The 12500-nt window shown below is 48.9% G+C and overlaps 1 protein-coding gene across 6 annotated transcripts in view; it reads right to left on the reverse strand.

Moving 5' to 3' along the window:
* LOC135517985 (mediator of RNA polymerase II transcription subunit 13-like) overlaps positions 1-12500 on the reverse strand; it is a 121877-nt gene that overhangs the window by 56645 nt on the left and 52732 nt on the right. For all 6 annotated transcript variants that reach the window (XM_064942780.1, XM_064942783.1, XM_064942782.1 and 3 more), the window contains exons 3-4: positions 7332-7416; positions 6639-6722 (exon numbers count right to left, since the gene is read on the reverse strand). In XM_064942780.1, coding sequence (XP_064798852.1) covers positions 6639-6722; positions 7332-7416 — 169 coding nt within the window. The remainder of the gene's footprint in view (positions 1-6638; positions 6723-7331; positions 7417-12500) is intronic.

Raw genomic sequence — 12500 nt, forward strand, 5'->3', positions numbered from 1 at the left:
CCCTCTTCTCCCCCTCAGTTCAGTCCTCTCTCCCTCTTCTCCTCCTCAGTTCAGTCCTCTCTCCCTCTTCTCCTCCTCAGTTCACTCCTCTCTCCCTCTTCTCCTCCTCTGTTCTCTCCTCTCTCCCTCTTCTCCTCCTCAGTTCACTCCTCTCTCCCTCTTCTCCTCCTCTGTTCTCTCCTCTCTCCCTCTTCTCCTCCTCAGTTCACTCCTCTCTCCCTCTTCTCCTCCTCAGTTCAGTCCTCTCTCCCTCTTCTCCTCCTCAGTTCACTCCTCTCTCCCTCATCTCCTCCTCAGTTCAGTCCTCTCTCCCTCTTCTCCTCCTCAGTTCAGTCCTCTCTCCCTCTTCTCCTCCTCAGTTCAGTCCTCTCTCCCTCTTCTTCTCCTCAGTTCAGTCCTCTCTCCCTCTTCTCCCCCTCAGTTCAGTCCTCTCTCCCTCTTCTCCCCCTCAGTTCAGTCCTCTCTCCCTCTTCTCCTCAGTTCTCTCCTCTCTCCCTCTTCTCCTCCTCAGTTCACTCCTCTCTCCCTCTTCTCCTCCTCAGTTCACTCCTCTCTCCCTCTTCTCCCCCCTCAGTTCAGTCCTCTCTCCCTCTTCTCCTCCTCAGTTCACTCCTCTCTCCCTCTTCTCCTCCTCAGTTCACTCCTCTCTCCCTCTTCTCCTCCTCAGTTCAGTCCTCTCTCCCTCTTCTCCTCCTCAGTTCAGTCCTCTCTCCCTCTTCTCCTCCTCAGTTCACTCCTCTCTCCCTCTTCTCCTCCTCAGTTCAGTCCTCTCTCCCTCTTCTCCTCCTCAGTTCACTCCTCTCTCCCTCTTCTCCTCCTCAGTTGTCTCCTCTCTCCCTCTTCTCCTCCTCAGTTCACTCCTCTCTCCCTCTTCTCCTCCTCTGTTCTCTCCTCTCTCCCTCTTCTCCTCCTCAGTTCACTCCTCTCTCCCTCTTCTCCTCCTCTGTTCTCTCCTCTCTCCCTCTTCTCCTCCTCAGCTCTCTCCCTCTTCCCCTCCTCAGCTCTCTCCCACTCTCCCTCTTCTCCTCCTCAGTTCACTCCTCTCTCCCTCTTCTCCTCCTCTGTTCTCTCCTCTCTCCCTCTTCTCCTCCTCAGTTCACTCCTCTCTCCCTCTTCTCCCCCTCAGTTCACTCCTCTCTCCCTCTTCTCCTCCTCAGTTCAGTCCTCTCTCCCTCTTCTCCCCCTCAGTTCAGTCCTCTCTCCCTCTTCTCCTCCTCAGTTCAGTCCTCTCTCCCTCTTCTCCTCCTCAGTTCAGTCCTCTCTCCCTCTTCTCCCCCTCAGTTCAGTCCTCTCTCCCTCTTCTCCTCCTCAGTTCAGTCCTCTCTCCCTCTTCTCCTCCTCAGTTCACTCCTCTCTCCCTCTTCTCCCCCTCAGTTCAGTCCTCTCTCCCTCTTCTCCCCCTCAGTTCAGTCCTCTCTCCCTCTTCTCCTCCTCAATTCTCTCCTCTCTCCCTCTTCTCCTCCTCAGTTCACTCCTCTCTCCCTCTTCTCCTCCTCAGTTCACTCCTCTCTCCCTCTTCTCCCCTCAGTTCAGTCCTCTCTCCCTCTTCTCCTCCTCAGTTCACTCCTCTCTCCCTCTTCTCCTCCTCAGTTCACTCCTCTCTCCCTCTTCTCCTCCTCAGTTCAGTCCTCTCTCCCTCTTCTCCTCCTCAGTTCAGTCCTCTCTCCCTCTTCTCCTCCTCAGTTCACTCCTCTCTCCCTCTTCTCCTCCTCAGTTCAGTCCTCTCTCCCTCTTCTCCCCCTCAGTTCAGTCCTCTCTCCCTATTCTCCTCCTCAGTTGTCTCCTCTCTCCCTTTTCTTCTCCTCAGTTGTCTCCTCTCTCCCTCTTCTCCTCCTCTGTTCTCTCCTCTCTCCCTCTTCTCCTCCTCAGTTCACTCCTCTCTCCCTCTTCTCCCCCTCAGTTCACTCCTCTCTCCCTCTTCTCCTCCTCAGTTCAGTCCTCTCTCCCTCTTCTCCTCCTCAGTTCAGTCCTCTCTCCCTCTTCTCCTCCTCAGTTCACTCCTCTCTCCCTCTTCTCCTCCTCAGTTCAGTCCTCTCTCCCTCTTCTCCCCCTCAGTTCAGTCCTCTCTCCCTCTTCTCCTCCTCAGTTCACTCCTCTCTCCCTCTTCTCCTCCTCAGTTCACTCCTCTCTCCCTCTTCTCCTCCTCAGTTCAGTCCTCTCTCCCTCTTCTCCTCCTCAGTTCAGTCCTCTCTCCCTCTTCTCCTCCTCAGTTCACTCCTCTCTCCCTCTTCTCCTCCTCAGTTCACTCCTCTCTCCCTCTTCTCCTCCTCAGTTCAGTCCTCTCTCCCTCTTCTCCCCCTCAGTTCAGTCCTCTCTCCCTATTCTCCTCCTCAGTTGTCTCCTCTCTCCCTTTTCTTCTCCTCAGTTGTCTCCTCTCTCCCTCTTCTCCTCCTCAGTTCTCTCCCCTCTCCCTCTTCTCCTCCTCAGTTGTCTCCTCTCTCCCTCTTCTCCTCAGTTCAGTCCTCTCTCCCTCTTCTCCTCCTCAGTTCAGTCCTCTCTCCCTCTTCTCCCCCTCAGTTCAGTCCTCTCTCCCTCTTCTCCTCCTCAGTTCACTCCTCTCTCCCTCTTCTCCTCCTCAGTTCACTCCTCTCTCCCTCTTCTCCTCCTCAGTTCAGTCCTCTCTCCCTCTTCTCCTCCTCAGTTCAGTCCTCTCTCCCTCTTCTCCTCCTCAGTTCACTCCTCTCTCCCTCTTCTCCTCCTCGGTTCAGTCCTCTCTCCCTCTTCTCCCCCTCAGTTCAGTCCTCTCTCCCTATTCTCCTCCTCAGTTGTCTCCTCTCTCCCTTTTCTTCTCCTCAGTTGTCTCCTCTCTCCCTCTTCTCCTCCTCAGTTCAGTCCTCTCTCCCTATTCTCCTCCTCAGTTGTCTCCTCTCTCCCTTTTCTTCTCCTCAGTTGTCTCCTCTCTCCCTCTTCTCCCCCTCAGTTCAGTCCTCTCTCCCTATTCTCCTCCTCAGTTGTCTCCTCTCTCCCTTTTCTTCTCCTCAGTTGTCTCCTCTCTCCCTCTTCTCCTCCTCGGTTCAGTCCTCTCTCCCTCTTCTCCCCCTCAGTTCAGTCCTCTCTCCCTATTCTCCTCCTCAGTTGTCTCCTCTCTCCCTTTTCTTCTCCTCAGTTCTCTCCTCTCTCCCTATTCTCCTCCTCAGTTCTCTCCTCTCTCCCTCTTCTCCTCCTCAGTTCTCTCCTCTCTCCCTATTCTCCTCCTCAGTTGTCTCCTCTCTCCCTCTTCTTCTCCTCAATTCTCTCCTCTCTCCCTATTCTCCTCCTCAGTTCTCTCCTCTCTCCCTCTTCTCCTCCTCAGTTCACTCCTCTCTCCCTCTTCTCCTCCTCAGTTCTCTCCTCTCTCCCTATTCTCCTCCTCAGTTCTCTCCTCTCTCCCTATTCTCCTCCTCAGTTGTCTCCTCTCTCCCTCTTCTCCTCCTCAGTTCTCTCCTCTCTCCCTATTCTCCTCCTCAGTTGTCTCCTCTCTCCCTCTTCTCCTCCTCAGTTCACTCCTCTCTCCCTATTCTCCTCCTCAGTTGTCTCCTCTCTCCCTCTTCTCCTCCTCAGTTGTCTCCTCTCTCCCTATTCTCCTCCTCAGTTCTCTCCTCTCTCCCTATTCTCCTCCTCAGTTGTCTCCTCTCTCCCTCTTCTCCTCCTCAGTTCACTCCTCTCTCCCTCTTCTCCTCCTCAGTTCTCTCCTCTCTCCCTCTTCTTCTCCTCAGTTGTCTCCTCTCTCCCTATTCTCCTCCTCAGTTGTCTCCTCTCTCCCTATTCTCCTCCTCAGTTGTCTCCTCTCTCCCTCTTCTCCTCCTCAGTTCTCTCCTCTCTCCCTCTTCTCCTCCTCAGTTCACTCCTCTCTCCCTCTTCTCCTCCTCACCTTGCATCAACACTTGAGCTGACTGATCTCTCAATGACTCCCCCTTCCCTCCCTCTTCCTTTCGATCTCTCTTTCTCTCCCTCTCTCTTCCCCTCTCCCTCTCACAATTTTTTCTCTACACAGTCAAAGCAAAGACAATGGCGTCTTAATAGGCAAATTAATTAGCACGCTGCAAACTCATTAAAAACTGAAGCAAACTGTGGCACAATGAAGACAATGTTCACACTAAACGCAGCGCAGAAGATGACATGATTTAGAGAAGACATCGCATCCATGACAGTTTAGGACGCCCACACACTTTAATTGTGATTGCTTGATAGAGCTGCCGTAGCTCAAACGACGGCGAGGCAACGGCGGTGTTATTTTGTGAGACTTCATTTCTCGTTTGGTTAGAGGATGCTCTAAAAGCGCTTACGACAAACAGAGGCTGAGTAGTGGGCTTATGTTTTTATGCACCCGTGTCTTCCTGTTATCTGCCTTCTCTCCTCTCTCTCTCTCGTTCCTATTTCCTGCATGCTGTGTCCTAACCTAGGAACGAGTTACACTTGATTCCTTCAACACCTTTGGAATTGTGCCACAGCGGGCATCTTCTTCGCTGGCTGGAATCTCCACAGCTACATTGGAGAGGATCGCACTCCTAAAAACACATTTGGCTTACTAGATATGGAGAGGTTCTCAACTTTCTCAAAATGTAACTATTTAACAACTTAAGATATGTCACGATTCTCTCTATATTACAATATTTTAATATCAATATCAGTATTACAATATTTTAGATGATTTGTGTCTTTGACTTAATTGTTTCCTGTAACCTAGTAGATATGAATATGTCTCTAATTGATGCACAGATGGAATTATATCCAGCTTACTGTACATAGTGGGTATTTTGAAAGAAAACTAAAATAATACACCGAACTCAAGCAAAGCAACAAGTAGAGCTACAGGGCAATTCCACGATAACAGAATTGCGTTGAGACTCAGATATTTCACTTTAAAATGTATGACAAACAAAAACCAGTGATTTTAAAGTTTAAGAAACCAACAACGATACGCACAAGGACTACTTCTAACAGTATAGATTGAACATTTTACAAAAACATTACTGTGCAGATGCAAAGTTTAGTGACAGAATTTCAGTAAAATCTCTCAGTTTTTAAAATCGCCACGTTTTCCAAAAAGATCTGCCGCAAATGAAGATGTCTGCAGAAAGAAGGGGGGTCCGCCATGACATGACACCTTGACTTTGAGCTGTTGAGCTGGTTGAACTACAGTAAGTGAAGTGGATTTAGACCCGGTAACAGAATTACCGTAGCAGAATTTCATCATGAGTCCCTGATCTGTACTATACAGAAATGTATAATTATGGATACGAATGTCATTCTCTTCATGGTGATGTATCCTGAATAGGTACAAGGGTAGAAATATGCACTATCCTTTTGCATATGTGGGTATTATTCTACACGTTGCTTTTATTGTAATGAGCTCTGACCCCAAACAAGACCAAATTTGGTTGGTCAGGACAGGACCAAAACTGAGCCAATCATAGACGTCTGTTTCACAAGTTTAGAAATCAAAGTACAGTAGAGTAGAGTTCAGTACAGTATAGTACAGTAAAGTATACAGAGTACAGTACAGCACAGAACAGCACAGTAGAGTAGAGTTCAGTATGGTATAGTACAGTAAAGTACTCTACTGTACTGTACAGTACTCTAATGTACTATGCTGTACTCTACTGTACTGTACTCTACTGTGCTGTACTCTACTGTGCTGTACTCTGCTGTACTGTACTCTACTGTACTGTACTCTACTGTACTGTACTCTACTGTACTGTTCTGTACTCTACTGTACTGTACTGTAGGGTACTCTACTCTACTGTACTCTGCTGTAATGTACTGTACTCACCTGTACTGTACTCTACTGTACTGTACTCTACTGTACTGCACTATACTGTACTGCACTATACTGTACTCTACTGCACTCTACTGTACTGTACTCTACTGTACTCTACTCTACTGTACTCTACTCTACTGTACTGTACTCTACTGTACTCTGCTGTACTGTACTCTGCTGTACTGTACTCTACTGTGCTTTACTCTACTGTACTGTACTCTCCTGTACTCTACTGTTCTGTACTCTGCTGTTCTGTACTGTACTCTACTGTACAGTACTCTACTGTACAGTACTCTACTGTACAGTACTCTACTGTACTGTTCTGTACTCTACTGTACTGTTCTGTACTCTACTGTACTCTACTCTACTCTACTGAACTTCACATGTTGGTGCTCATGGGTTCCTTTTACATGGAAATGCCCTACAACAACCATGCCACACTCCTGTGCGCTTGTTCTCTGTCAGTTTCTGACACACACACACACACACACACACACACACACACACACACACACACACACACACACACACACACACACACACACACACACAGCCCCAAGCCCCTCCTCTGCCTGGCAGACCAGCACTTGCACTGTCACACACACACTTCGGACTAGTCGTCTGTCTCACAGAGCGAGCCGTTCCCACCTGCGAGCGTGGTGACATGATCCGAGGGGCTCACAGCCAGGTGCCAAGAGGCAGCCAGAGGTGTCACCACATCCCAGACGGGGTGGGAGCAGCCGCCGCACGGCAACCATTCACACGGCCTGTCTGTCACACTCCCCCAGAGCTCCCCATCGCTCCCTTAACGCCACGCTAGTTATCACCGTGTCAGAACAACGTGGCGGGGATGCTGTGAGGAGGTTGTGTGTGGGATTGAGAAGGATGGTTAGCTCACCTGGTGGCCAGAGGCTTCTCCTCCAACTTGTATGGCTTGACGAACCACTTCCCGATCCGTACAAAGTCCTTGTCCAACAAACACCTGGGGGATGGGAGACATTAAACAACTGTATCACACACACACAGGTAAAGGACCATTAACACACAAACATACATGCACATAGACACAGACATTCTGCATAGAGATTGTCACACATGTACCCAATCTGGGAAGAATAGAGAATATAATAAATGTATTTTCATACATCTCACATCAATGGAGTTACACAGTTCCTTGAGATACACGTTCTATTGAAGGCTTCATGACAATCCAATATAGTGCAGAGGTATAGAGTTGGAAGAGAGGAGGAGGTAGACTCAAGGTAATAAGGTCCATTCAGCCTGCCCCTTATGATGATCATTGATGTTTAACTTAATTGAGAACAAATATATCCTGGTTCATTTAGCAGATGGGAAATGTTTATTGGAGTCATTGATTCAGTCCAGGTTATAATGTGATTATAGCTATTTGGTGGTTTGGTATTTTTGCCAGAATTCTTTTCTGTCTTTCTCCAGTTGGTCGGAGAAGAAATTGTTATATGAGCAGAAATAGCCAATAACTAGACTGGGAATATTCAGCTTACTTTATGTGATACTTTACATCCAGACTATATGACACAAGGCGTTTTCCAAGCAGCTCATTGTACTGTACCTCTCCAGCAGGTTGTGAATGGCCTTGAACAGGAGGGTCCGGCATTCGTATGACAGCCCACACTCCCACTGTCCCTCCTCAGCCACTGGAATACAGGAAGAGAAGATGGGTTAGCAACTGATGGTTACAGTGAGATCAACACAGTTCATACACTCAAACACAGTACACAGAACACAAAGACACACAGGACACTACAATGCATGCCAACAGCACAAGAAGCTTCTCAGACTATAGATGAACGTTACCCACAGACAAGTATCTACATGTACATCCATCCACAGACTGACTCATCAGAAGCCCTTAACCATTATCTTCCATACACGTTAAACCACTGTGGGGCACCGTGGAAGAAACTACAAGGACCACTGTGGGGCACTGTGGAAGAAACTACAAGGACCACCGTGGGGCACTGTGGAAGAAACTACAAGGACCACCGTGGGGCACTGTGGAAGAAACTACAAGGACCACCGTGGGGCACTGTGGAAGAAACTACAAGGACCACTGTGGGGCACTGTGGAAGAAACTACAAGGACTACCGTGGGGCACTGTGGAAGAAACTACAAGGACTACCATGGGGCACTGTGGAAGAAAATACAAGGGCCACTGTGAGGAACTGTGGAAGAAAATACAAGGGCCACTGTGAGGAACTGTGGAAGAAAATACAAGGACCACTGTGAGGAACTGTGGAAGAAAATACAAGGGCCACTGTGAGGAACTGTGGGTGAAACCACTGTGGGGCACTGTGTAAGAAACTAAAAGGACCACTGTGAGGAACTGTGGAAGAAAATACAAGGACCACTGTGAGGAACTGTGGATGAAACCACTGTGGGGCACTGTGGTAGAAACTAAAAGGACCACTGTGAGGAACTGGAAGAAAATACAAAGACCACTGTGAGGAACTGTGGGTGAAACCACTGTGAGGAACTGTGGAAGAAAATACAAGGACCACTGTGAGGAACTGTGGGTGAAACCACTGTGGGGCACTGTGGAATAAACTAAAAGGACCACTGTGAGGAACTGGAAGAAAATACAAAGACCACTGTGAGGAACTGTGGGTGAAACCACTGTGGGGCACTGTGGTAGAAACTAAAAGGACCACTGTGAGGAACTGGAAGAAAATACAAGGACCACTGTGAGGAACTGTGGGTGAAACCACTGTGGGGCACTGTGGTAGAAACTAAAAGGACCACTGTGAGGAACTGGAAGAAAATACAAGGACCACTGTGAGGAACTGTGGGTGAAACCACTGTGAGGAACTGTGGAAGAAAATACAAGGACCACTGTGAGGAACTGTGGATGAAACCACTGTGGGGCACTGTGGTAGAAACTAAAAGGACCACTGTGAGGAACTGGAAGAAAATACAAAGACCACTGTGAGGAACTGTGGGTGAAACCACTGTGAGGAACTGTGGAAGAAAATACAAGGACCACTGTGAGGAACTGTGGGTGAAACCACTGTGGGGCACTGTGGAATAAACTAAAAGGACCACTGTGAGGAACTGGAAGAAAATACAAAGACCACTGTGAGGAACTGTGGGTGAAACCACTGTGGGGCACTGTGGTAGAAACTAAAAGGACCACTGTGAGGAACTGTGGAAGAAAATACAAGGACCACTGTGAGGAACTGTGGATGAAACCACTGTGGGGCACTGTGGTAGAAACTAAAAGGACCACTGTGAGGAACTGGAAGAAAATACAAGGACCACTGTGAGGAACTGTGGGTGAAACCACTGTGGGGCACTGTGGAATAAACTATGAGGACTACTGTGAGGTAGTACCACTACCAGCATGCATGTTTACATTATGTGTGTGCATCAGAGGAGGCTGCTAACGGGAGGACGGCTCATAATAATGGCTGGAATGAAGTCAATGGAGTAGTATCAACCACATGGAAACCTCGTTTCAGCCATTATTATGAGCCGCCCTGCCTTCAGCAGCCTCCACTGGTGTGTGTGTGTGTGTGTGTGTGTGTGTGTGTGTGTGTGTGTGTGTGTGTGTGTGTGTGTGTGTGTGTGTGTGTGTGTGTGTGTGTGTGTGTGTGTGTGTGTGTGTGTGTGTGTGTGCTCACTGTGCCTCTGTACAGCCGTCAGGTCCTGTCAGCTTCATTTAGTCAGCGCTGGGAGAGACAGTGTGTGTGTTTGTGTGTGTGTTTGTGGCCGCACAGGGAGTCAGGAGAGGAGAGACAAGGAGAGGAGAGACAAGGAGAGGAGAGACAGGGAGAGGAGAGACAAGGAGAGGAGAGACAGGGCGGGGCGGCTCCACCTGCAGAAGCCAGTCCTGACAGCCCAGCAGCAAACAAGAGAGTCGTCAGGTCGACAGCGCTTAGTTCCAGTTCCTGCCATGTCAGCAGCCAGCTCAGATGACCTGTGTGGGGTAGTGGATGGATCTGATTCCTACCACTACTGGCTCCCTCCTCATTCCTTCTTCCCAGAAGAGGAGCAGCTACTGATAGCTCTAGTGTTCTTTGTTCTCTACCATACCTGGAGAACGATTGGGAGGGATAGGAAGCTTTGTGAGTGGGTGTTGTGTTTACTTACAGGGTGGCGGCAAACAAAATGCAACGGGTGCGTACACAGAGGGAGGGAGGGAGGGAGGGAGGGAGGGAGGGAGGGAGGCGACAGAGCCCAGGGGAGGGGTGGAGGACCCACAGAGGTTGATCTTTTTTCTTTTTCAGTTGTGTATTTCTTTTTTTTTTCCATCTTTCTCTTTCTTGCTTTGTTGATATTTCCCTCCCTTTCCTCACACTGACGTGAATGAAATTTCCCTACTTGCCAGAATTCCCCGGTAACCATGGCAACACTGGCTGTGAGAACACAGCTCCTCGGCATTCAATTCCACCACCGCCCGCTGCCCGCCCTCTCCCTCCCTACCTGCCTCCCTCCTCCCACCCGCTCCTTCTCCCTCTGTTCTATTGCCTTCCAACACCCCACCCCCTTTCCTCCCCTCTCTCCCTCCCCTCCCTCATTCATTCCCGCTCCAGGGCTCAGACAGGAAGCTCAGTTCCAGCCAGCTATTCTACAGGGAAGAGTGCTCCATGAGCGGAATGCCAAGTCTCCAGCAAATCCAGCTCATTAGCTCGCCCCTTTCTCTCTCAAATCCCTTTTCCACACTGCCAATCCACCGCCAGTCGTCTTCATCTATCTATCCCACCACTTCCACCCCTCCCTCCTTTCCCCCTCGTCTTCGCTTCTCTCTCTCTCCCTCTACCCGACCCACCACCACCACGGAACACGCCCAGGTTTCTCAACCCCTTTTCACCCAGGTTTGAGTCACCCTGCCTGGGGGGAAGCTTGACATGACCCCCCTCCCAGCCAAATCCAGCCACAGCCACACAATGAGCTCCCTACCTCTGGGAGCCAGGAGAAAGAAAGCTGAACTGATATGATCACCTCATTGCTTATGTCTCTCTGACTGGTGTAGTTTAAAGCACTGACAACAGCAGAATGTCACTCCTCAGAGTGTAGGTATCAACTGATGCTATCCCAAGATTACAACATGTAACAGACAAATCTGGAATTCCACTTGCCGCTCCCCAGCAGCAACAACATGTGAAAGTCATTACAGCTATTGTTTACATTGTAGTCACTGAGGAGCTGGAGCTGCACCTTATCAAGCCCCAAACACAAGGTGTGGCTATTTCCCTCTTGTATACACACACACACACACACACACACACACGCACGCACACACACACGCACCAAAAAACTTTTGAGTGTGAAATCTGATCTGAGATATTGAACTATTCAAATCCTTACGGGACCTGTGGGGCTTTATGTTTGACAAACAGCTGCAGAATAGCAACAAGTCACCACCATGGAATAGTGATTTCTGTGCTTAGAGAGATGAAGTGTGGTGAGGTGAAACGTATAGACCTTTATCTAGATGAGTGTCGTCTCTGCTCCTCTCAGCAGGGCCTTTTATTAGGGCCTCGGCAGACTCCTGAGAGGTGGACAGAGCACCACCTCACAACTTCAGCTGTGGATGATAACCGTCAAGGTTATCTCCATTCTAGTGTGTGTGTGTGTGTGTGTGTGTGTGTGTGTGTGTGTGTGTGTGTGTGTGTGTGTGTGTGTGTGTGTGTGTGTGTGTGTGTGTGTGTGTGTGTGTGTGTGTGTGTGTGTGCGTGTGTGCGTGTGTGCGTGTGTGTGTGTCAGATGGCACAGATAAGGTGAATGAGAGAGAAAAGGGAAAAGCATGCTTTGTGTTCAAGATGTGGGTGTGAACTGAACTGACTGAAAATGTGATATGTGATATTACGTTTTGCATGTGCATGAGTGCTGTGCCACTTTGTTTGCACCTTTGAGTTGTTTTGTGTGTAAAAGTATTTGTTATCATGCTGGGTGAACTTGGCTGTGTGAATGGGTTCATTCATATTGTGTGGACTTGTGTGTCTGTGTGTGTGCATCTATCCGTGCCACTGGCGTACCACACAACCCCCGCAGCCCCCACAAGGATGTCGCCCCTGGCCCCCGAATAGCATGAGATTAGCTATTAAAGCTGCTAATGTTCTCTCTGCCCCATGCAAATATGAATAGAATTGCAGGAAATTTGCTCTAAAAATGCTAAACTCTCTCGGCATCATTGTAAAATGTGTAGAATAGCATGAGATTAGCTATAAAACTGCAATTTTTTCATCTGCCCCATGGAAATATGTTTAAGAGATAAGAATAACAAATAATTAAATAAGGAGCAGCAGTAAATAACAATATTGGGGCTATATACAGGGGATACGGGTACAGAGTCAATGTGCGGGGGCACCGGTGTCGTGGTAATTGAGGTAATATGTACATGTAGGCAGAGTTATTAAAGTGACTATGAACAGATAATAACAGAGAGTAGCAGCATGGTAGGGGGGGACAATGCAAATAGTCTGGGTAGCCATTTGATTATATGTTTACGAGTCTTATGGCTTGGGGGTAGAAGCTGTTTAGAAGCCTCTTTGACCTAGACATGATGCTCCAGTACTGCTTGACATGCGGTAGAAAGAGAACAGTCTATGACTAGGATGGCTGGAGTCTTTGACAATCTTTAGGGACTTCCTCTGACACCGCCTGGTATAGAGATCCTAGATGGCAGGAAGCTTGGCCCCGTTGATGTACTGGGCCATACGCACTACCCTCTGTAGTGCCTTGTGGTTGGAGGCTGAGCAGTTGCTATACCAGGCAGTGA

Source organism: Oncorhynchus masou, chromosome 28 (assembly GCF_036934945.1).
Source record: "Oncorhynchus masou masou isolate Uvic2021 chromosome 28, UVic_Omas_1.1, whole genome shotgun sequence".
Lineage (NCBI taxonomy): Eukaryota > Metazoa > Chordata > Actinopteri > Salmoniformes > Salmonidae > Oncorhynchus > Oncorhynchus masou.